The following is a 25089-nucleotide window of genomic DNA, read 5'->3' on the forward strand; positions in this document are numbered from 1 at the left end:
ATCTAAGATCAGTGGTTTATGGTTTACATAGATATTTTCCCATGGACATTTTTCATTATGTAAAGCCACGTGTAATCAATATGCAGAGTTTGCATAATACAGTGTGCATACACCAATTTCACACACAGAGTCACTTTAAAACCCCAAAATACACAGAAAGCTGAACAGTTATTACAGCACGAAAGTCGAAAATTTGCGTAAAATTCCTCGTTGCTCTTCCCTTCCCACAGGATGGGGGTTTGAGAGCCAGAGCGATTAGCTTATTAGCATCTTAGCTGTAAACATTCATTGGCTGTGACCGCCCTCTAACCATCTCTGTGCCATTAACATTAGTCATCTTAATGTTTGTCTGGCAGTGAGTCATCCTATTTGAAATGCTGTAAAAAAAAGAGTTGGGTGGACGGTTATCACAGAGTTACCCAAGGCACTCAGACCGGCAGCCATTTTGTTTCATTGTCTCCGCAGGCCAGCTGTTAGGTTTTTCGTTGTTTTCGTCATTCAGAATGTTCATCGCTTGACTGTCATGTCTCCCCACCAGTGTTCAGTGTTTCAGAAACACGTAGTGAAATTTGTTAGTCAAGCTACAAGGATACACCTCATTGTCACGTGTCAAGCACATGTGTCCAGTCCACTTTGAGGGAAAGAGAGAGTGGGATTTTTAAGATGAAAAGACGGGGGATTTCTCTGTTGAAGTGTCACCGGTGAGTCAGCAACACATTTCTTCTTTTAGGAGGCAGAGAATTGTCCTTTTGTCAGTTTGTCTAGAGAGAGGAGAAATATAGAGAAGTTAACATCGATATCTTAACATTTCACACGCTATGTTTCATCTGCGCTGCTGTCTCAAAGAACAAATGATATGGCGGCTTAGTTGGTGTGAAAATACTTTGAATTCTTTCTGTGGAAATATTCTAATGAAAGTCTTGTGTGTTGGAGATATAAAATGTACAAACAAACAAACAAACACTTCTGCTCAGCGCAAGTGGAAAAATACCCACAACTCCTTAGCTTTCAGCTTCTTCTCTTGTTTTAACAAGCAAACATTTCATCTGGAGCATTCTCAATTCTCCCTAATTACAGTGTGCCTTTCCATGCTTCGAGAGAAATAGAGAGAGAGAGAGAGAGAGAGAGAGAGAGAGTCCAGTAAGCAGAATGTTTTGTGGGTGTCGTCCCATCACATAACTTTCATTATGCCATAAAAGTGCAAACTGCCAGACATAACTTGTTTTCTGTCATCTAACAAACAGATTGTGACAAAGTATAGGGCAACTTGTCCCATTCTGCTGCATTGGTTTGCTTCTCTCTTTACCCAAAAGTTAATGCTGGAGCTCTCTAAGAGTAAAGCATAATAATGTACATTAGCACATTTCGTCATGCAATATCTGACCATGAAAGCAATTGTGTTTGTTCTTTTGTGGGGTTTTTTTTTTTTTTGCAATTGTTTTACACTTTATAGATGATTTCCTCTATTAATTCATATGTAAACGCTTACCCTACTACTGGGCAGCGAATTGTAAGTGAATGCGAAAGACATATTGGGACAATGTTTGACAAAGCCTGATGCATTCTGGACCAAACACTGTTTTAATCATGCAGCTTTTCCTTTCATCCAACGCTCCTGCCTACGTGTCAAACCAGAACTTATTCCTCCGTGGCTCTCTATCACTCCAGCTGTCTGAGCAGGCCTAACCCAGCACACACACACACACACACACACATACACACACACACACACTGACATCCACACACACACACACACACACACACCACCTGCACTCACCGTGGCTCAAAGTTTGCCCCTCTAAAAATAAAGATGAGTATCAGCAGCCCACAACTTCTGGATGGGGCTGATTTGCAAGGCTTTTAAAATGCAGATGGGCGGCAGAGGACTTTGCATCTGGTCCCAGATCAGTCCAAAGTTAAACCCAGAGATTTAATATGCATAGCAGAGCATCCAGCAGCTGGTCAGTCCAAACTGTAACACACACACACACACATACACATGCATACAAACACACACACGCACACATGCACACAGCAGAGCCAGGGGTTCCGGCAGAGGAAAGAGGAGCAACAGGCATTTTGATTGGAGTATAAACAGAATGGAGTGTATTGTTATTGCCAACTCAAACAGAACAGCCCTCTCCTTCTATAAATCCCACACTAGGCCAGACACCCACGCACCCTAAACACATGTTCAAGGAAATGCGCAAACGTGTGCACTATGAATACATGTGTAATTATACACAAGCTATATACTCCCACTGAAAATATTAATGGCTAATCTGTACTGAATGTACAAACTATCAGGGACATTTACTCCTTTCATGAAGTACACCGATGAGGTGAATCCAGGCAAAAGCTATTATCCATTATTGATTTCCCTTATTCAATCTAAACCAATCACAAAGGAGGAAATGTAGATAAAGAGAAGCAGACGAGTTAGACAAGGATTTTTAAGCTTTGAGACAATTGAGATAAAGATTGTGCAAAAGGTTCTGCAACTCATCAGGATGTCCCTAATATTTTGTACATTATGTGTATTTTCACATGTATGAGCAATGCGCATGCATGCTCTTAATATATACGCACATATGTACAAACAGAAAAGCATGTGCATTAGCCTCAACAGACCATGCACCTTATGCACACCACACACACACACACACACACACACACACACACCTACACACACGCTTCTGCCTTTGAAAATTTCCTGGTTATTTCCAACCTTGGCCATTTCCTAAGATTGGAAATTTAGGACAATTGCAGGCCTTGTATTTTCTAGCACTTTCTGTGGCGGCCCCTGCGGAGCACAAGATAACAGGAGGGAGGGCAGAGTGGCGGGTAATGACTACCGAGCTGCGTTCAAGGACACTCCGCTCCACATGCAGGGGCCTTGGCTTTCCATCCACAGCACTGGAACCTTCAAAGTCTGCTGCAGAGGCCACTGAGGATTTAATAGTAATGCAGAGTGGAACACCTGGAGTGTGCACATGGCCAGCGGCTGTGTGTGTGTGTGTGTGTGTGTGTGTGTGTGTGTGTGTGGACGTGTGTCTGGAGAGTGTAGCACTCAAGTGTGTGTACGTTGTTACTGTGTAGTATATCATACTACAGTATTTTTTATTCTTGCACTGTGCACTTGTTGATGGGTCTATGCTGCATCACAGTACATTTGATTTATTGACATAGTACTTGTGATTTACTGATTTCTGTACAATGTATAGTGTGTAATTTCGTGTGTATGCGTGCATGCACATGCTAGTAATATTGTGTCTATATGTATGTCTGCTTACAGGCGGGTGTGCTTCACTGTGTGTGTGTTTGAAGATGTGTGTGTTCACCTTGATCTCTCTTCTATCTGATGTAAAGTCTGCATTTCCTCCAGCACCTTGTTCTCCTCTGACACACACATGCACCTTTACATGGCCAGAGCTCAGCACGCTGCTTGCTAAGGGACTGGCTCTGCTCTGCACCTCGTCATCTCTCAGCCCCTCACTCTTCCATTTAAACGCTTATCTTGCAGGCTGACGTCTGCCCTCAGAGGACTTACTGCCCACCGGCTTCCACAAATATAAACCGTAGTTTTTGAAAGACTGAACCCATGAGATGAGAGAGAGAGATATCACTGAAACATCTGCACGTGTATTCCTGTTTACTTATGTGCAGATGTGTGCACATACACACACACACACACACACACACGTGCTTGTGCACGCTGCTGCACAGGTAATTAAAGCTCACTACAAAACAGGTCCACACACACACACACACCCAAGCACACACACACAAGCACACATGTACGTTGACGTACGCACACACAGCGCCCTGTGCCCCCCTGGCACACACACCTTCCTAATGCCTCACAACTGTTTCCAATCTAAAGGTTCCTGCTTGTCTGGGCCCCGGCGGGGCCTGATTGCACGACACTGGATACAAGATCCTGAGGAGAAAGGGCAAGGCTGCAGGGGAGAGGGAGAGAGAGAGAGAGAGAGAGAGAGAGGTGTTTCCTCTTTCTTTCCTTCACTTTCCCTTTCTTTTTTCCTTCTATACTGTACCTGTCCAGGACCCCTGTGTCTGTTTAAATGGTCAGAAAAATAATAGGCCGTGCCTGACGTGCCTAAACTGGAGGGAAACTGTTGTCTTAAGTACATCAGAAGTCTGCCAAGGACTGGACCTGTAGTGTTCATCTTGATTACAATAACGCTAAATATGTTGTTAGTTCATTTTAGGCAATGAAGTGTAACTACTAAGGTACTTCCTACCTCATAACTTAACTTATTTTAGCTTAAGTACCTAATATCCACTAATACCCATATTGTTAACAACTATTAACTGAATCAGTTTTACGTAACAACCAACAACAACATAACAATTCATAATTAACAAATAAACAAATTTTACATATTGAAAAAATTATGTAAAAAATTACGTCTGAGCAGCTATAGATATAAGTGGTACAAAATACGTTTCTTTTAAAGTTTAGAGCTATTGAAGATAATGAATGCAATGCAAATGTGGACTAAACTCATCTGAGTCTTTTAAATTAAAACAATTAAATCACAGTTTCTATTATATAGTTTAGATTATCTTTTTGCAGAGACACTTCAGTACATGTTTTTTATAAAACATGTATTGTATAATGTAGAGTAAAATGCATATGTGCATATAAATTCAAAGTAAAAAAAAAAAAAAAGCTAAGAGATGTTTGTTTTGTTAATGCTGTCTTTTACACATAAATGCCAAGTAAAAAAAAAAAAAGATTCCCTGTTGGTTGCTGAATACTGTGATTATCAAACCAGTAACTGTACTGTATGTGAATGGGAGCCAACTCAACATGTGTTGTAATCATGCACTTCTTAACCATTTACATTTCTATCAAGCTTTTGGTATTCATTCAATATTTTAAATATTTAATGAATTTAATGAATAATTCAAATTCACTATTTTTATGCACATGCAGTTGCTATCTCCCTGCTGAAATTTGGAGCTGTTAACAATAACAGATCAAATTTGATTCAAATGATTAATTCTGTGCACATCTGCTATGAGGTATTCCAGAGGCTCTGCCTCATATTTGTCTCACAATATTTTACAAAATCAAAATGAATGAGAACATTTGTGAATAGCAACAACATTCATGCTTTACCCTTTTTTTTTAACATGATTTATTTGAACAGGTGGCCTGTACACATTTGTATATGTTTTATTTCTCTTGTTTATTTTGTGTGTTCAATGCACTCTCACTATTTTTTCATAGAGCTGAAAGGCTACAGATAATGTCCCAGAGCAAACTGTTACTGTTTTGAACCTGGTAAGAAATACCAAGGCACATAAATCAGTTATATCGATGTACATGTGCTGATGACATGGGGAAAACATGAGGTGGGTGTGTGTGTGTGTGTGTGTGTGTGTGTGTGTGTGTGTGTGTGTGTGCGTGCGTGTGTGCGTGCGTGCGTGTGTGCGTGCGTGTGTGTGTGTGTGTGGGTATGGGTATGTGTGTATGTTTCCATACCTGAGGGGCTGCAATGGAGCGGCTTGTTGCATTGGACTAAACTGTAAGGCAGACAAGAGAAAGAAATGGAAGTGGAAAAATGGAGGGGAACAAGGGGAACTTTTTAGTTTTAGTTGCATAGACACAACCAGATGTTAACACTGAAAACTGTGGCCTGCTGAGCAGTGTATGGCAAGGTTTGGGATGAAAAGATTAAGATCAGACCAGAAGGGAAGATTTAATAGTGTGCAGAAAGGGAGAAATAGGTGCGAATACAGACAGAGGCAGCGGGGCAGAGATGAGGACAGGAGTGGGTTAGAAGGGAAGTTAAAGGGGGGTCCTAGTGGCTGGTGGACATGGCCCAGGCACCCTCCATCCTCCAGACGGAGAAGGCGTAGCTCAGTCTTTCATGGGCCAGGTAGTTGCAGCTGGCCAGCTTGGCGTCCATCTCGTCGCTCTGCAGCACCTGGTAGAGGAAGTCGATGTAGCGTGAGGCCAGCTTAAGGATCTGGATCTTGCTCAGCTTGTCCGAAGGTAGCGTGGGGATGATCTTGCGTAGGGAGGCGAATGCGTCGTTCAGAGACTGAGTACGTTGACGCTCCCGCACGTTGGCAATGACACGCTGGGTGTGTAGGTCCTCGAAGGGCTGGTCCGTCCCGGGGCCTAGCGACGTGGGAGCCAACGAGACCACCGCCGAGGGGCTTTTCTTCACCCTCTTCGGCCCGGACGGGAGCAGGCTGTTGGGACTGCCGGTGCTACTCTCCTCTGCCCGGCCGAGGCTGTCCTTCTTGGGATAAGGGGAACGTTTTCGGCTTCCCGGTTGGAGGGTCTTCTTAGAGCCCCTCTCCAGTTCCTCCTCGCTGGCCCCCAGCCCTCCTTCAGGGGAGTTGGTGCAGGACACCTCTTCTCTCATTGTAGCGTCCCACTGAAGACCCTCTACTTTCCCCTTCAAAGACAGGACGCTGTTGCTCTGCCTTTTTCTCCTTTTCCCCTTGTTGACTCTTGCAATGTCTACAAAAGTGAACTTGACAAGCTAGTTTGAAATGTGTTCTCCTTCTCCGAAGAAAGCAGAAGAAGAGATAGCTGTCTTAACTTACGGCTGTTGAAGCTCCATTGGACTGGATGTCACTCAGACTGTCCTGTTTCTTGGTTACCTTGTTAAATTTCTCACTTTCACATTCCCATCTCAACCTGGCAGTCAGAACAACAACAAACCATCTGACAGGCAGGTCCACCTCTGCGCCTTTTATACCCGTCCACTAACCAGGGCCTGCGGGCGGCTCCCATTGGCTTAGCGGAGCTCAACTGGGCGGGGCCTGGTCTGAGCCAGGCAGGGAAGCAGGAAGTGTGCGTTAGCTGGGTGGATGGTGGAGGAAGGGGGTAAGTGGCCCTTTCAGCCAATAAGAAGCGCCGTGTCTAATGTTGCAGGAGATGTCTGAGGCTTTATGGGTTCCAGATTTCTGCTGGAGCTCGCCTGGCGTTAGTCCGCACCCTCGTGTCTGCATTCTCGTTCATCAATTCATTATTAGGTCAGGAATAAACATAAAACCTTTTTTTTTTCAACAGCCATCAATGTTAATTTAAGCGATATTGCTGAACATTTGTTTATGCTCTTCTTTTTGAACACACATGCTTAAACTGACTGGAATGGGATTGGAAAAATGTATTTTACAACAAATGTGTTGCATAAAAGTCATAAATCATATGTGTTGATGCAGTGCGAAAACATGTTTATTTTTTTCTCAAATAAGAGAGAACAAGTGGCAGTTCACCCTAACATTTATCTGCCGTGATCCGTATCATGTTGAAAACCAGATACTGTAAAAACAAATCTGTTAAACCACGGGTCACTCCGTAGTCCCAGTCAATGAAAATAATGTGGATTAACAGGATGAAGGGGGATTTATAGGTTAAACAATACACTTTATGATGTGGAATTCATGTTTATAAATGGCACAATTAGAAACTTTACCACGACAAATCATGAAGCCTTGAAAACCCAAAGGGATTTTTTCATAAAGCTATTCAGCCACAGTAGCTTTAAGTAGATCTGAGAGAAAATGTGAGGTTATGCAAGCTCACTTTCTGGAGAGAATTTCATAAGATGAGCTGGTCCTGACATATCACTGTCTCGCAGTCTCATACTTGACAAATATGTTTAGAATATTTATTAAAATCCCTTTAAAACACTCATTATTTAAGACATGACTGACGCATCTTGTAGAAAAATGCAGAGACACTTTATGGAGGAACAACTCAAACGTTGCTGCTGACATCAGCCTCCTAGTCCTCTGTCAGATCTCCATGGAGACGGCCAGAGAGCCCAGACAGGACCCTAAATAACCCTTGACCTCAGTGCCCCAGTGACCCCAGCCTGCTAAGGTGAGAGAGCCGCTAATTGTGCCATCCATGCCCTCTGGCGAAGCCGACACATGTTCCCGCTCTACACCGCGGACCCATGGGAAGACACATCTGGGCCTGCAGCCACTCAGCTCCACTAGCAAACACCTACACACGTTTTCTACATGTTGTCAGTAATGACACAGCAGAGTCTCTTGAAATAACGATAATGAATAGCTTGGACGGCTCGTGTTTGTACGTCATTTCACAGAAAATCAACCTTGTGGCCTCTTACACCTTCATGCATCATGACTTGAATCTAGTAGGGGGTTTTTCCAAGTTGCAGAAAATATGTACTTTTTGATGACAGCATGATTAATAATGGCTTTCATATTTAAGCACCTCCCAACAACTTTTCACAAAAAATCATTACATCTCTCTTGTTTCCAAAACTAATTTATTTTATTTTAAAATTCAGTCATTGTCCAGGGAATAAATAAATACACAGAGTCAACACATTTTATCACAAAGTGGTATTTACCGATGAAGGTTTTGTGGAATGTAGCTAATTATATCATTTGTGACACGGTGTTGTGACAGTTTTCTAGCCAACAATTTGGGTGTGATTGGCAGCATTTGAAGGACCTAAAAGTGAGCTATGTGAAGAGAATGGTTCAGAAGATTTTGATGAGCCCCATGATTGCACTGGTTTAGATTTCATTCAGAGAGGGAAGTTCAATGGAAAGTAGCTCGATCCCAGTCGGGTTCAATCAGCTCAGAAGAAAAAACTCATCTGGCCATCAAAGTGGGGCCGTGGACAGAGACACTGCATTATACGAGGCCGTATTTACATAACAGGCCAAGTCAATTCCGGGATTAACTGGTATTAGAATTGGGTTTGTTGGGTGCACTGGTGGAGACAGTGGATCTTTGCAGAGGGACAGGAAAGCCATTGTTGCTGGGGCTAACCATGGGAGCTGTTGCTTACCTTAGCGAAGCATGCCTCCATGCCACCATCATGGAAAAAATGAGCTAACGAACCGAGTAGGCTAACAGGAATGGCGTGGCGCAACCCTTTCATAGAGGAACAGAGGGAAAAAGAGAGCGGGAGAGAATGGGAGAAGAATAAGAAAGGGAAAAGAAAAGGAGAAGAAAGGAGAGGGAGAAGGGGAAAAAAGTGAGGCTGTCCAAACAGAACCAGATGCAGGAGTGTGGAGGCTCGTTTGATCTCTGTCCTCATAGGCTGATTGATGTTGCACATTTCATTTCCTTGTCAGAGTCTTGACATAATGTTTCACTAAACACTCCGGCCCTGTTCTCTTCTTCTTTTTATTTCTGAGGGGGTCATAATTAACCCTTCCTGGAGCTGAAAATAGATTATATATACATATATCAATATATATATATATATATATATCTAGGCCTACACACACTGAGGGGGTTTAGATATCAAAGAAGCTCAGACCATTGTATTGTCCGGTTCTGTCCCTCCGCCATTTGGTTTGGTCTGAACTGATCCGCGCTGAAATACTGCTCTGAAGAATAGCCATGTTGAAACTTTTGAAGTCTTCCAGAAAAAGGAAAACAATTTCTTTAAGTTCGTAATGCAGTCAATTCAATTACCGTCACGCAGCAAAAGCTTTATAGGCTGCACTGGCAGAGCAGTGACATGTTCAGCTGGTAGGACGATGGCTGTGTGACCAATCATTTAAGCAGTCTGTTTGGAAACCCATCCTGGCTTGACAAAAACCAATCATTAAGTTTCTCCTTACCTAGACTTTCTTCACCCTCCTAGCTGCTGTTGTTGATGTGCACCCCCCACCCCCCCAATACCCATCTCTCCGTGGCTCCATCCCTCCTGAGGAGCCTAGTGGGACAAAAGCAGACATCTGGGACCCATTTCCCCCCTGGAGAAGCCCTTCCTGTGGGGTATCCACTTAGAGGGGTTCGGGTGGGGTGGTTGTGGAGGGGGTGGGGGTGGTGGGGGGTAAAGGTGCATGGGTGTGGGGGATGGTGGATGGGGGGGGGGAGTGGTGGGCAAAGTTTGCAAACTCATAATAAGGATGAGAGGTGTTGGGTGACGGGCAGATCTGGGGTCTGTGTCCAGTGCAAAGTGAGTGACGGCGTAAAGCTCGACTGAAAGGGAATTTAAAGGCAGGAAGGGAAGTTTGACTATCTGTGAACATGGGAAGTAGTCTTTATCCACCTTTTCCCACTGATGGCCGACGGAATTAAGTCCGGGCTTTCTTAGGGCAGATCCAGTTGTTAGAGAGGTTACACATGTGGGAAAACCCAAAAGGAGTTGGTAAGAATGTGCAAAGGAAGGCAGCACTAAAAATTTGTTTTCAAATATAAAAACACAATCTTACGCTAAAAGCTTTTCCCTTCCTCTGCTGCGTGCAAACCTGTGTTATTCCTGTTTAGCTGTGACTTATCTTCCTATATTAGACTGTAATTTATCATAATATTTAGTGCTCAAGCTTCCCTCAAATGTCCCTGCTTTCATGTGTAATTTAGCCAATATCCTGTGCTGGCTCTGATTACAGTGTTTAAGTGCTGGGGTCCATCCATGGCACATTACAAACAGTCCCAGTGGAGTTCACAGCTAAAGTGGGGAAACAGCATGGTAGGCTAGGCAGTGGGCTAAGCAATAGGTTAGGCTGGCTTATAATAGACTGGCAGCTTGCATAGCTCATTGTGAGAGGTCTGCAGAGGAAGCAATGCATGATGGTCACAAGCAGCCATCCATAGTGGGTTGAGTCTAGTTAAGTCAAATTTATTCATGAAGTTTGTCATACAGTGTTTTACAGAGCAACAAAGGACATAAATAAGCATAAACACATAAAAACAAGGGGGAACAAACACAATTATAGATATGAGGCTGGAGGTTTGTGTGTGTGTGTGTGTGTGTGAATGAGAGAGTGTGTATGTTTATATATATATATGTTTGTGAGTGTGTGTGTGTGAGTGTGTGTGTGTGTGTGTGTGTGTGTCTGTGTGTGTGTGTGAGTGTGTGTGTGCATGAAAGGATGTTTGTGTGTTGCATTATGTCCATACCTCTGGACCAGGCCATAATATGGTCTGTGTGTGCATGTGTAAACACATATGAGAGCACATGGGACTTAGGACTGTATTTTCTATACAGATAAAGAAAAAAAAGAAAAAGATAAAGAAAATATCCTTGCTCCTTTATAAAATCCTGTACTATCCATGTAAAACACAGACTGAAAATTTGCTTCTCAGTTAACTTCAATAACGCCAACTTCTATTCAGTTCTCTACACATGGACACTGACATGTGTTTCAGCACAATAAGCTCTGATCTAGCAGAGCTAAATATAGCAAATCATCACATGAAACTCTTTTCTTTTCACGGCTGAGTCAGCATTCCAAATGTGTAAGATTCACTTTCTCTGGAAACGCCATTAACACACACAGTGAGTCAGCAGATAGGCTGACCGTGTGGCCGCTGGGGATGGAAAATCCTGTTTCAGCGTGAACTCCAAAAATTAGCTTATCAAGCCACAAGACAGCCCGTGCTCACAGGAATAATTTTCACTAAACCTCTGCGCCTGAAGTTCTGTGAACAAAATACAGAGATCACAAGGGTCATTCAAAACATGTGTATTCAACCCCAGGCCATGAAAGCGCATGGATGGAAAGGAAATCACAACATACATCATGTGGATTCTAAAAAGGTGCAGTCTCAATATTCAGTCTGCTGTAAATGTCCATCAAATCCTGTCTCACTACGATACGCTCACGCTGAATATAGCTTCTCAGTCTGAACACACCGATCCCAGCAGCAGGCTTATTGCAACAAACACAGATTTCACTTAACTGAGCCATCAACAAGTTGTTCAGGTCTAATTTAGGCCGCTTTCACCCCTTTATTTAGGATGACCTCTGAGTATCTGGATATTAAATGGGTGATGAAACACCTACTTGGTCCAGACTGAGGGTTCAGACAAATCAGTTTGCTCAAACATTTGTGAGAATAATTTATTTAGATAAGGAGCCTGTTATGAAGCTCACACTTCAAATACTGGTGATGAGAAGCAGTGCAGACCTGGGCTCCCCGCAGCACTGTGTAATCTCCTGAGGCAGGAGTTTGTTTGAACCGGTGAAATCTCTCAGATTAGGCGCTATCACGCATACAGTGCTGTCAAATGTACAGTGAAGCACTGTCTGCAAGGTGGAGGAACGCTGCGTTCCTACAGCAGAGCTATTGCATTAGAAACATCAACAGAGCTGTGCAGCCAGCTTCAAAGGGGTACGCCTTCACATTGAATCAATCCCTTCTTCCATTAGATTAGATGACCTTACCAAAGTTACATTGCGCTAACGTTTCTTTATGGTTTCTCTAATCCCTCGCTCTGGTTCTGGTTCCCCCTGTGAAGCCACTTCAAACAGCCTCTGCCATGGCATATCCCTTTGTGCTCTAAAACAGCAAATATGTGTCTCCCTAAAATGTTTCAGATGCGGGCTTGCAGTGGTCCCAGGGGCAGAGCGAGGCACACACAAACACAAGAGGCAGAGCAGCGAAAACAGTAATGGAACCTGAAGGTAGGGCATCTACTGTACTGCTGCCAAGAGAAAGGGTTAACAAGCAGGTCTGGCTGGGCCTGAGGGGGAGAGGAGTCCTGCAGGGCCTGAGTTTGATTGAGTGATGAGTGATGGGAGACGAAGATTGAGAGAGAGAGAGAGTGAGAGAGAGAGAGAGAGAGAGGAAGAAAGGAAAAGGACTAAATAGTGTGAGAGAGATGCGGCAGCAGTAAATCAGTGTGGTAATAAGGAGAAAAGGGAGGGGGGGGAGTGTGTGCAAAGGTCTAGAAACATATGTTTCAGTTTGTAAATAAAACAGTAAATTGCTATGGATATTGCTTAAATATCTGTGGGCTTTGTACTGCGCTTTGCGGAAGTTCCTCGGAAATCATTCTGAAACTGCCTTCTTAAAATGCCAAAGCGGCTTCTTAATGTCAAAGAGGCCATCTGGTTCTCTACTAATTCAAGATGTTTGCTTTCATTCAGGTTTTTTTGTGTCTCTTCTTTTTTTAGATTGAATGTTTTACTTTAGTATTATTAATACCGATGTTCATATTTTTCTCAGTTGTATTCTTAACCATCAGGTTTCACAGACATAAGCCAGACCTGTGAATCCCTGTCCACCTTCTCCAGTGACAAACGCAAAACCGCAATACCCAACATAGAGACTGTTGCCACATGTAATAACGCCCAAGAAAGAGTGGTAAAATCTGCTGTAACTACTCATTTTAAAATGGCAACTAGAACACATAAACAGGTTTGAGGTTAGACAGGTGGATGACCATAAAGACACGTGTCTGCATCCTGCAGGAATAGATTTGGATACTTTCTAACATTCTCTGGCAGAAAACAACAGAAGAAATTCCCTGTACTGTGATTAAGCTGAGTGTTACAGAGTTAGAGTCAGGTGGAAAAATGTTGCACTTTATCATCTTATTCCACAGGATGTTTGTGATAGTTGTGATATTTTGATGTATGATCCATTCTTTCCAGTCTCACCCCCTCTGCCAGACTGCCAGTCAAGACTTAGACGACTTCCTTCCTTGATTTGGGTAGAAAGGAGTCCCATAATTGAATAAAATGAGACCCCTCCCCCTCTTTACATACCACACAAAAACACACACACACGTTTTACAGCCTAGTGTATAAACTTAATAGGACGCATTTGGTTCCAAAGCCCCCAGCTTGCTCAGTGGAAAGTAACCCGGATTGTTTTTCAGTTTCTTAATGTTGAAGTTTATAACGGCTAGATAAAAAATGTTACTATGGTGATTTAACCACAACATTGCAATTACCTTGATGCAATGAGACTCTAGGGGCTTGCAAACAAACCAGTGTAATGCAATTAAGATATAAGTACCACCAAAAATGTCCTTAAACAAAGAGGTAGGACGGGGGAAAGCAACAAAAAAAGAGTAAAATAATGATAGTGGCTTCTTAAGGATCAAAGTTACTGGTATTTCTACTAAATAATGAAACACTGGTATAGTGCCAGCTTCACTTTCCTTAGTCTTTAGCATAGTGATGTTTTTCCGTAACAACTCTAGAGTGAATTTGCGAGTTATGTAATGTATGTAATTTTTCTACCAGTGATAGTGTCTTTCTAAATGAGCCACTCCAACTAGAAATGAGTTCTAATGCAGCAAACACCGATATGCGCCGACATAATTCAGTCACATATTTTTCACATCAACTTCAAAGTCTTTCTATCAGGCAGCTGCCTTAACAAAATCATACAGCAAAACTCTCTGCACCCCCACCTTCCCTTTGAGGGACAAAATAAAAATGTGGATGGATGGAATAATTGCCTCACTTCAAAGTGCAGGTTATTGCCCGGCATTTACTGTTACGATTGCAATGCTATAGGGTGTTTTTCTTCATAAATGTGGTTTGGGTGGGTGGGAAAGCGCTTCACTCCCCTCATGGTGCAAATCCCTCTCTAACACTCCACACTGACCCTGATGACCCCGCTTAGTAGGAAGGAGACCCAGTCTGCTCCCATGACAGTTCCTCATATTATGTGAAAATCACAAGTGTTAGGGTGAAAAACAAATCTTTTAATTTTTTTTTTACTTCTATGCTGTCACCATCCCTTCACATAGCACAGAGGAATTTAAAAAAATCTTTTGCCTAAAGAGAAACAGTTAAATACGCTGACATTGTTGGTCATAAAACAATTCAAAGAGACATCCATTTCCCTTCTGTGTCCACATTCCTCCTTAAGAGCTGAACAGTTGTTAGCCACTGACATGTCTCTCTTCAAGCTGCGCTGCAGAAATACACTACTACCAATGCGCAGAGATGTCATAAAAGATATTTTATTAACGCGGCTCTCAGACACACATACCCGTACAAACACACACACTCCTACATTCACGCAAGTGTTACATGGATATACACAATGCCACACTTCATTATTTAACATGATAGATATGGTAGTGTGCAGAGATAAACATTTAAAAAGGAAGAACAGCACAATAATCTCCTTACGCAACAACATAATTATCACAAATGGCTTGGATGAGGAGAAACATAACAAAAATCATCATGATTACTTAAGCATGCACATTTTTCGTAGCACTGCTGTTGCGAGCTAAAGCCGTAACCAAGATACAATCGACGGACCCGAGCAGGGCCCAGTTTCACACGTGTGGACATCTCTGCTTCTTTTTTGTCAAACTGATAAAAAAAAAAAAAAAAACATGGTACAAAAATCATTCCTTATCTGAAGAATGTCCATTCAGATAAGAAATATATAGAACCGGGGCAGGTGGGTTGTAATTGTGAAGTGTGGAGGAAAGCAGTCACATGGGTGTTGCAGGATGTTGGGCGACCCTCACTCTCCATGACCCCGACTCACTCACTCCATCAGAAACCTGATACCTTGTTCATCAACATTCATCATAACCTTGACACCATGTGATACACACAGATTGCACCATTTGATATACAGGCTATACACACACTTTGTGATGGGGAGAGAAATTAGTTATTCTGTAGTAATTGGTAATATATAGCATGTGCAAGTCTAATGTACTAGTACGGCTAGTTCATAGTTCATTGATACAAAAACAGAAACTGATGTAATATCTCACCCTTTTTGAACCAAGTGGGGTGTCACAAACACACACACACACTCATATCATTGTTGGTAGAGTGACACCCTCTTGTGGCTAAAGCATGAAACTACATTGAGGAGTGCTAGCAAAAAGCTTCTTTATCATATAATGGATGTAAAATACTTTTTTTCACATGAGGGAATAGTAGTGAAGCGTGACTAAACGGGGCATTGGGGAAGAAGTGACACTGTAATATTACATAAATAAGAGAATAAAACCTATAAAGGATCATTAAAAAACAGGGCTGGTCTTGTCGGTAAAGTGGCCCGATGAGCCAAGGACAAACCCTGCACACACAGTAAAAAGAGAGGGGAGGTTTTGGGGTGGGGATGGGGGGTTGGGGGGGGGCACTGGCCAGGAAGGCAGGGGAACAGCCGGGGTCAGTGTGCTCACCCACGACACCAAGCCTCGGTTTCATCTTATATTGCCCTTTTTTTTGTTTGCGTCCACCTAATTCATACTAGCATTGTCCCTCCCTCAGTTTGGGAAGCGCGCACGGTGAGTCTCCTGCACAGCTGACCCCGGGTCAGCGTGGGACGTCCGAGCGTCGTTAGAAGTCACTGAGGATGCTGATGTCGGCGAACTCTTTGCGGTAGCGGTGAGCGGAGAGGGCCAGCAGGAAGGCCCACTTCAGGCTCATGAAGCTCCACACGCAGGACAGGTACAGGCTCTGAGGGTTGGACAGGGCTGTGGGCGGAGGGGGGGGGGACGCACAGATTAGACATGGCATTCTGAATGTGGGACAGATTATACACAAAGCCCAGGGCATCATAGACTGCCCTAGACACCCTCTGTGGGGAGAATTTGAGCCACTCCACAAAAAAACATCAACCGTGAAACACTTAAACACTGGTGATGTACTGATGTCAGTCCTTCAGACTCAAAGAGAACGGGCTTCTTTCTACTCATCATTTTGCACCGACGTTCAGCCATCATACAGGGAGAAATTCATTGGAGAAGAGGCAGAGATACAAATTTCTCCACCGACAGTAGACCCAATAGACCATAATGCAATGCAGCCAATAAGACATGCTGCGTTTTGAGTAAGGGCTGCGACTTTTGCGTTTTCTCAACTGGAAAAACTCTCTCCGGTATTGCTATAGAGGCCATAAGCAGAAATCATCATCATCTTGCATCATTTTGTATGCCAGCAATTTGCATCTCCGCCATTTGGTGTGCAATCCAAAATCCCTACGGAAAATAAGAATTTCAAAAATAAGAGCTGACATGAATGGATATACTACTTTTTTTTTTAACAGCCTACAAAATCAGACTTAACCTCTACCACTCTCTCCAGCTACACGTAATGAAAGCAGCAAGTTTGCGGCCGTTCTCTGGGACTTGTCGAAAGACATTCTGTGAAATGTAGGAAATCACTAACTGAAGTAGAAGTAGACGAGGCAGGTTGAGGCACAGTGGGTACAACAAAAGGTAAACTACAACACTTCTTCACAAAGTAGACAGACTCTGCACCCCATGCCCCTACTTCTTGGGTAATTCAATCTTCTGTTCTTTCCATTACTTTATTTAAATGTACTCTATATCTTTCTGGATTTTGATTTTATTTTGACTATGTACAGTATTGTATGTTTTGCTGCAAGTCAAATTTACTGTTAGGGAAACTATAGTAGAGCTGCAATGATTAATCGATGAATCGATTAGTTGTCAACTATTAAATTAATCGCCAACAATTTTGATAATCGATTAATCGGTTTGAGTAATTTTTTAAGAAAAATAAGTCAAAATTCTCTGATTCCAGCTTCTTAAATGTGAATATTTTCTGGTTTCTTTACTCCTCTATGACAGTAAACTGAATATCTTTGGGTTGTGGACAAAACAAGACATTTGAGGACGTCATCTTGGGCTTTGGGAAACACTGATCGACATTTTTCACCATTTTCTGACGTTTTATAGACCAAATAACTAATCGATTAATCTAGAAAATAATCGACAGATTAATCGACAATGAAAATAATCGTTAGTTGCAGCCCTAAAGTATAGTTGTGAACTTTAACTTCTACTTGAAATGCTCAGTAGCTATGACAATACACAGACTCTGCTGCTGTAAAGTCTCCATCAAGAAACTTCATTAGCTATCGAAACAGACATAATGTTGTATGTCAAGGCAGCTGGTTACGTTTTCCTCCTCTGATCGATAGCAGTGACGACAAATAGCAACTGATCTGATGAGGGATTACGAATCATGCATTGCTAAGTACATGTAGTAGAGAACAGAAGACAAGCCGCGTTGTGCGGGACAGGAGCGGGGTCTGGAACTACTCACACTCCTTGTTGGTGATAGCGATGGAGAGGAAGGTGATGAAGGCTACCACAGCCAGCAGGGAGAAGAAGACCCCGATGAAGAGGAAGAACTTGAGGCCCTTGAGCCAGGTCCGCCAGTAGTCCTGCAGATACATGATGTGGGTGATGAGGGCCCAGAGTGCCAGCACACCTGAGGGGAGGGACACACACACGGTGAATTCTTAGTCTGGGAAAACTTTGGAAAACTTTTGCAACATCACTTTAAAGACCACACACTGACAGCTGATATTAACTGATCATACATAGCAGCCATTGACCTGGTCTGGGTTTGTGTGTGTTTCTCAGGGGCGCATCCTGACACAGCATGTTGTCAAATGCTGAGTCAATGATCACTTCTTCCTCCATGTTCCCTTTTTATGGTCGCAGTGTTGTGAAGAAATGCCACACTTAGCTGTCAACCTGACATTTCACCTTCCTTTAAAAGCTTTCACTGTGTCTAAACATTATCTCAGGAGCCCGGGTAGACAGTTAAATGTAGGATCTGATAAAGCTTCTACTTTAGCCTTAGTTTAAGTTAAGGTTAGGTGTGTTGAAAAGCTGTACTTTCACCATTTTCACAATGATCAGATGACTGTGCTAAATTTGCCTGCCCCCCCCCCCCCCCCCCCCCCCCCCCCGCTTCACCACCTCAAATGCAGACATGTGTCAAATTATAATTTGCTATGTCATTGTGTCAGCATAGCAAAAAAAAAACTTATGATCAAACATCACTGGACCAGGCTGGAGCCAGTTCCCTTTTGGAAACACTTGATTAAAATGCAGATGTCAGACGGGGAAAGACACCAGCACCATTTCATCCTGGTGCTACTATGTCAAGGAATTTGGTTAAAATAATAATAAATGTGGAGGTCACTAAATGTGTTGGTGTGAAGGAGTGATAGAGAAAACCCTGCGCTTTTGGTACTTAATGGTTGAAATGTTCCACAATTTTGGCTGACTCAGAAAAATCACAAGACAACTTCAACTAGACAGCTTGATCTTTAGTAACATGTTTAGCACGACTAGAACAAGACATGGTAGATCCAATAAAAGATGGAGTACAGAGGTTACAGATATGGACTTGCTAACCATAACAATGGCTCAAAGTTCACATCCATGGATCCACTGCTTAACACAGTCTATTACATAACTGCTTAAACAGGACACCAAACACAACCATTACAGCCAGCAGTTCTATTTCATTTTCTTTAAGCAGGCGGAACAGTGACATATTTTATCATTAATGAAACTGAGGGTTTGTGCCGATGTCATATTCAAGTGCATTTGAAGACTCTTTGATGCAAAAGCAGACCCGCACTTAGTAACAATCCTAAACCCCACTCCTATTAGGAATTAAGGGTATTGTTGAAGTCAATTACACCACTTAATAAAGTTCAGTGTTAAATTTAGCATCTAATGAAAATGGCTATAAAGCCCGACTTATTGTTTCTCTAAAATAGAATACATTTTACCCTTTACTTTTTTATTTCCTATGGTATAACTGTATTCCTAGAATATCCCGACGGGGACTTGCGGTTCTTCCCTTCAAACTGAGACCCTTGTATACACATCATGACAAGCACCTGTCAACTATTAATACTGACAAGTGTGTTAAAGGTTAACGTTATATTGGCAGATTAAAAAAAACAACAACTTAATTTCAAGAGTTTATATGACATCGAGACGCAGTTAACGTTACCTCCATACACTAAACTAATTTCTGCCTTGCTATAATGTTGCAGGTTAATTCAATAATCAATAGATTTAGAGTGTATGTGGTATTACTACAAACCGTATTTGTCTATGGTTTAGACCAGCGATGTCCAGTTCTGAATAGGACACCTTCATCCAGAGAGTGGGGAACGCACTAATGTTAGTGAAATGAACTGGTGTTTAGTTGGAATGGAAAGCTGCACATGGTAACGTTAGGTTAGACACCAGAGGAACAAATGTTTTTCCAGAGGTTAGTTAGCAGAGATACTGTGTGTGACAGGCAGACAGACAGTGTTTACCTGACAGTCCCCCCATGGCTGCGGTCCACGGCTGTCTGTACGCGATGTTCCACACCAGGAAGGCGGAAAACCCCATGAGCATGCCGAACGAGGCATAGCCGATACTGATGTACGTTTTATTGATCCCCATTCTCACAAAAACAAAAAGCTGGTAGGAAAGTAGACGGGTTCAACAAGACGAGGACCGATTGTGTGGCTGCGAGCTGCTGGTAAATTTCAAAACAACTGCATCCGGTCCCTCTGCAAAAAGGCCTGGAGGACGCGACGGGTCCTGCTGCTGACGGACAGTTAAACAAACAGGCTAAGAGTAACAGCTATTCCTAACAGCTCGTTTTGTTTTTTATCTGTCGAGTGAAATGAGAACATTGCTCAACTCTACAGTGTTATCTAATGCTGATAGCCAAAGAAATCCTCCTCGATCCTGGAGCACATGCTGAGCGGAGACAGCGCCCTCTAGAGGAGGAGACTGGATCACTCACAAAATAAATAACATCACCACATGTCTAATAACAATAACCATAACAAAGAACTTTATTCATATAGCACCTTTCTGAAACAGGGAACTAATCAGTGACTTTTCGAGATTATGACATCGAGTCAGTACAGTAGCTATAAGGGAATTTATTTTTTCATTCAACTGTTCAAACCTGCAGTTTATATTAATTCACATCTGCAGTAACATTCTCATTGGTTTTACACACTGATAATGCTTTGGCAGTAGCTTGAAATTTCAAATTTGTGCCGACCTACAAACCACTGATGCAGTCTAACAGATCGTAAAAACTTGATTGAACAGAACATCACGCAGCCCACATGAGGATGAACACAAAAACAGCAGCTTTGGAAAGTTGCAATAACGCCAAACTATTCTATTTACTATTTAATCTACCTAATTGCCTTGAAGATGTGATTACATCCCCAGTGATGTCCAGTGAGAAATAACAAAACAAAACAGAAATACAGATGAATTAAGAAGAAAATCACATATCCATCCTTTAAAATAATATATACCCACAAGGCTTTGGGCTAAAGAAAATCAATAGAAGATAGAAAAAACTTGAAAAACACAATCAAAGTTCCACTTGAGTAGCCTAAACGAAACTAATAAAAGACATAACATTATTACTAATGCCAGTAAATCATCAGTGATAAAAAAAAAAAAAAAAGATACATTCAAGTTAATTGTAACATGTTAAAAATCACAACCAACCACCTGATGGGAACTACACAGTGTATGGCAGCAATCTCACAATGCCACACACCCAAGCTGTGAAATCAGACAGAAGTCAGACTTGGCAAGTAGTAATGGAAAAAGAAGAGGTCCAACTTTTCCTTCATGGCCTTTGTCATGGTCTTGTCTCGGTAGACACGCTGAACCAGTATGTCTTCGTCTGTGTACACCACCAGATCGCACCACTCGGTGCCTGTCAGCATCATCTCCCCCTGCATCTGCCAGTAGTAGGTGTGGGTCTTCTTCAGTTCCAGGACTCCGCACTGGGAGTCCAGGAACTGGCAGTCGGCGAAGCTCCGGGTTGGGGAGCATTTGACGTGCACCAGGCCGTACTCGGGGCTCTCCTTGGGGTCGTAGACCAGCCCGTGAGGCGTCGCCCCCAGCCACGGAGCATCCGGGTGGACGACCAAACCGCAAGGGGACCAGTTGACAAACGCATGCTCGCAGTATTCCCGGAGAGCTTCGGGCATCTGCTCCTTTTCCAGCTTCTTCGTCCAGGACAGGGGGGTTTCTCTCTGTATCTTGAAAACCAGGTGCTGCGCGTGACTCCTTCCCGATTTGAGGTGGCAGATCTCCCTGAAACGGCCGGTCAAGCGCGACTTCCGCAGCTCCTCCACCGACTCGCTCAGCCCACAGGTGGAACGTTCCAGGTCGTGCGCCGCGTCCCAGGACACCCGCAGGGCTTCTACGAGCTCCTGCTCCGAGGCACTGAGGTCGGGGAGCGCCGCGACGGGCTCCAGTCTGTGAGAGGCCAGGGGGAGCGATGGTGGAGGGGGGGCATCCTCGTGAGGACTGTAATCGCGGCTTGATGGCACAGGGCACTGGTAGGACAGGGGGCAGCCTTTGGGAACTTTGCCAAAAGCACAGTCAACTAACTCCACATTAGCTGTGAGGTTCATTTTGGCTATAAGAGGCTTTTTGTCATCGGGGATGTCCTTGAAGGCTTCAGTGAGCCTTGATAAAAAAGGCCTGCAGTCAGCCAGTTTACCTGGGAATGATCTGTAGTGCGTCGTCCTGTATGAAAACAATAAACATTATCAGCGGTGTAAGAAAACAGCTACCACTCTGTTGTCACATAATTAAAATCTATCTAGTCATTCGGCTCCTACCTTGGAAATTCTAGCATGGTTTTCTGCAGAGGTCTCTTCGCCTTCTTCTTTGTTGAACACACCATGGAGAGAAAAAACATATTTGATTAAAAATGTCATAAATTTATACTTAAAGTAAATGCAGCGTGAACAAAACATCCCATACCTGTCCTTAAAGGCCTCAGGATAACAGTTAGCCATTGTTAAGAGACATAAAGTAACATGACACTGTACTAAACACTTTGTGACTGTGTGTTTAAAAAAGTGCTATACAAATAAAGTTTTACTTACTTACTATATATTTACACAAATGATAGCCTGATGACTACTGAGGTTGTTTTGTGACTGCTTACTCGGATCTCAATTACTCGCCTATTATTCTTGCTAATCGAACATGTATAAGCCAAGATCTACCACGTGTGCTAAAATCCTTATCAGGCTGTAATACAAACACACATTAAATTTAAACGACCTACTCTGTGGGGGAAGAAGCCTTACAGATTGACATCACCAATGATCACTGTAGTCTCAGTACAAAGCATACTATTCCTTCTAGGGAACCGATATGGTTTTTGAAGCAGATACCGATATCCAACATTTCCCCCACCTATAGATAAGAAACTTAGTACAAATGCAGATGCAAAACATGTTAAGCTTTTCAGACATGCCTATGTTAAGATAGTGTTTTTTTTAAACAAAAGACCTTGTTAGTTTTATTTTGTTGCTAATTTGACAGTTGTATTAAGTGACACAAAAGTGAAAAAGGGTCACAAAATATGACAATTCCACAATCAGCCAAATGTTGGCAGTAAAAATAATACCGGGCTGATAAAAGATATTGCTTTTTAAAGCTGATATCGGCTCATACTGCTCTGCAGACATACCAGTGCATCCCTAATTCCTTCCTACTTCTTGTTATTTAATGCCAAGTTGTCTGAGAGAGTAGACAAACTCACCAGCCACAAGGATTTAGCAGCATTTGGCTACTGACTGGTGTCCCACGTTGATGTAAGCCACATATCTAGACTGTCAGGTAAATATATGCACCCCTTGTACCTTGGCCTGTAAGTTATTGTGCTCAGTATTTTGCCACCTTTAGCGTGTGCTTTTTATTACTTGACAAAGCTTCTCTAGATTGTCAAATAGCAAAGATTAGATGCTTCAAATTAATGGGATTTACTGTGATGTGCCTGAACAAGCTTACCTTTTTCTTCAAGCTTTTACCACATTCTTCACACCCTGAATATTTCCAGTCTTTATCTGCACTTCCTCTGGACAGATGCGGGCCATCAGCTTTTGCTTCAAAGTCTCCAAAGGTCTCGGTCTCATGTGCATCATCCATTTCATAAGCTGTGAGAGTGGACGACGATTCACTCTTACACTGCACCACTTGAAGATTGTATGGATGATTTAAGTCTTCTTCTGTGTCACTTTTCACACAGACTGGTATGATGAAGTTCATGGTATCCGCTTCGTCAAAGCCTTGAGGTTGTTCTGCCTGACTAGTCGCATATTCAATCTGCTCCTCTTTAATTTTCGTATGCCAAGGCTCTGGTCTCTCTGGGCCCGGAGCAGCCCGGGTCTGCTCATGGACAGCTGTGGTTGATGCAGTCTGTTTAATGTAGTCTATTGTGAAACAAAAAGCAGTAAGGTCAGTATTTACTATTACATCAGTTGGCTTCACATTGTGTGTAGTATACATTTATGAACGTTAGATTAGTGCTGTTTATTTTTAGTGCACAGGTTTGTTTTTTTAGTAAAACAAGCAAGTCAATAATGTTAAAAGCATCGAACTGAAAAACAATGTCCAGTGCAATCCTCAATCAAACCAATCACACCCCAATAGAGAAGTCACATACACCTTTAATACTTCACAGATATGTATGGATTTATGAACATGAAGAAGTCTCTCCCAAAGCTAAAACACATACTACTTGAAGATGTCATTTGCGCATTTTTTTTTTTTAATGGTTGGTACAAAGTTACAAACAAAACAAAAAATCGAATTCATTATCAGGTCGACACAGAAACGTTAACCAACTTTGCACTGCTGTAGTCAAGTAAGTCAATGAAAGTTATATTAGTTGGCCTAGCTAGTTAGTTAGTTAACGTTAGTAAGAAAAGCAAACGCTACCAACCTGTCCTGTGTAACTTTATCTCGGGGTTGAGCACCATGTTCAGTATGTTCTGCAGCCGTTTGTTTTCCTCGCTGTATCCGTCCACAATACTCTCAACCTCTCCAAATATCTCCACAGCAACTGCTGTTAATCGTTCAGTGAGAAAACTCCGAAACAACTGGAGTTTGGAGTTAGGCATTTTGAACAATTGGAGAGTTTGTTTTTGATTGATTCTTCTTACAATGTGGTCGATGCGGGCTGCTAGGAGCACCTCAAAACACCCGACCGGAACAACAATAAGATGAGATTTCCCGGGTTTCCCTCCTCTTCTTCTTCTTCTTCTTCTCCTTGTTTTACGGCAGTTGGTATCCGACGTTGAGAAGCATTACAGCCCCTACTGCTCCGGAGGGCGGGCCAAGTTTTATTTATTACCATACCACAATCATATTGCTTTGATAAAATAAAATAAAATTCTACAAAACATATCAAGTTTGCGCAATAACTGTTTGAGTGTAAAGGCCTTTTTAGCAGCTTTATTCGCCTCTGCCTTCAACACCTCCCTTTCTCTTTGACACCTGGGTCCTCTGGGACACCATGGTCCACTGATTCTTCCTCCTGACTGTGTCCATGTCTCTAGATCCTTTGATCCATCTGTACAGTATTTGAGAGAAAGCATGACATTATGTTTCAATATGATTGCCAAATTAATGTACCAGATCAATTTCTCTATCTCTTTTTTAGTTCTAGCAAATCAATCACTGAAGATGTAAGCAACCTTGGTGCCACCGCAGGTATCACTACTGTGGGACTGAATTCTTCACCACATATTTCCATCTCTTTTGCCCA

General features: G+C 42.6%; 3 protein-coding genes across 4 annotated transcripts; all 3 read right to left on the minus strand.

Annotated features, from left to right (window-relative positions):
- Positions 1 to 116: 116 nt before the first annotated feature.
- On the minus strand, positions 117 to 6694 carry LOC139651971 (twist-related protein 2-like). The gene is made up of 2 exons (XM_071528878.1): positions 5513 to 6694; positions 117 to 761 (listed from the first exon to the last, which is right to left on the minus strand). Exon 1 carries the CDS (start codon positions 6402 to 6404, stop codon positions 5832 to 5834), a length of 573 nt encoding a protein of 190 aa, XP_071384979.1. The 5' UTR covers positions 6405 to 6694; the 3' UTR covers positions 117 to 761; positions 5513 to 5831.
- A 7990-nt stretch (positions 6695 to 14684) lies between these two features.
- LOC139651998 (heme transporter hrg1-A-like) lies at positions 14685 to 20143 on the minus strand. The gene is made up of 3 exons (XM_071528912.1): positions 19808 to 20143; positions 17779 to 17946; positions 14685 to 16181 (listed from the first exon to the last, which is right to left on the minus strand). Exons 1-3 carry the CDS (start codon positions 19935 to 19937, stop codon positions 16045 to 16047), a joined length of 435 nt encoding a protein of 144 aa, XP_071385013.1. The 5' UTR covers positions 19938 to 20143; the 3' UTR covers positions 14685 to 16044.
- Positions 20144 to 20358: 215 nt separating this feature from the next.
- Positions 20359 to 24348, minus strand: LOC139652007 (uncharacterized). 2 transcript variants are annotated; one of them, XM_071528928.1, is made up of 4 exons: positions 24265 to 24348; positions 23331 to 23752; positions 22148 to 22191; positions 20359 to 22052 (listed from the first exon to the last, which is right to left on the minus strand). In XM_071528928.1, exons 1-4 carry the CDS (start codon positions 24299 to 24301, stop codon positions 21083 to 21085), a joined length of 1473 nt encoding a protein of 490 aa, XP_071385029.1. In that variant the 5' UTR covers positions 24302 to 24348; the 3' UTR covers positions 20359 to 21082. The 2 variants fall into 2 exon arrangements, with proteins under 2 accessions (XP_071385029.1, XP_071385028.1); XM_071528927.1 differs by having other exon boundaries at positions 22148 to 22194.
- Positions 24349 to 25089: the final 741 nt, after the last annotated feature.

Source organism: Centroberyx affinis, unplaced genomic scaffold, assembly GCF_046629955.1.
Source record: "Centroberyx affinis isolate AG114_WGS23_722 - 3 ecotype Tasmania unplaced genomic scaffold, CSIRO-AGI_Caff_v1 ptg001738l_1, whole genome shotgun sequence".
NCBI classification, from domain to species: domain Eukaryota; kingdom Metazoa; phylum Chordata; class Actinopteri; order Beryciformes; family Berycidae; genus Centroberyx; species Centroberyx affinis.

Excerpts from the sequence above, each read along its gene's own strand:
- LOC139652007 (XM_071528927.1), bottom strand. The coding sequence starts at position 24,301 with ATGGTGCTCAACCCCGAGATAAAGTTACACAGGACAG. Across the intron at positions 23,753-24,264 it reads GATAAAGTTACACAGGACAG|ACTACATTAAACAGACTGCA; the intron begins GTTGGTAGCGTT and ends GTTTCACAATAG. Across the intron at positions 22,053-22,147 it reads ACCATGCTAGAATTTCCAAG|GACGACGCACTACAGATCAT; the intron begins GTAGGAGCCGAA and ends GTTTTCATACAG.
- LOC139651971 (XM_071528878.1), bottom strand. The coding sequence starts at position 6,404 with ATGAGAGAAGAGGTGTCCTGCACCAACTCCCCTGAAGGAGGGCTGGGG.
- LOC139651998 (XM_071528912.1), bottom strand. The coding sequence starts at position 19,937 with ATGGGGATCAATAAAACGTACATCAGTATCGGCTATGCCTCGTTCGGC. Across the intron at positions 17,947-19,807 it reads AGCCATGGGGGGACTGTCAG|GTGTGCTGGCACTCTGGGCC; the intron begins GTAAACACTGTC and ends CCCTCCCCTCAG. Across the intron at positions 16,182-17,778 it reads CGCTATCACCAACAAGGAGT|CCCTGTCCAACCCTCAGAGC; the intron begins GTGAGTAGTTCC and ends CTCCGCCCACAG.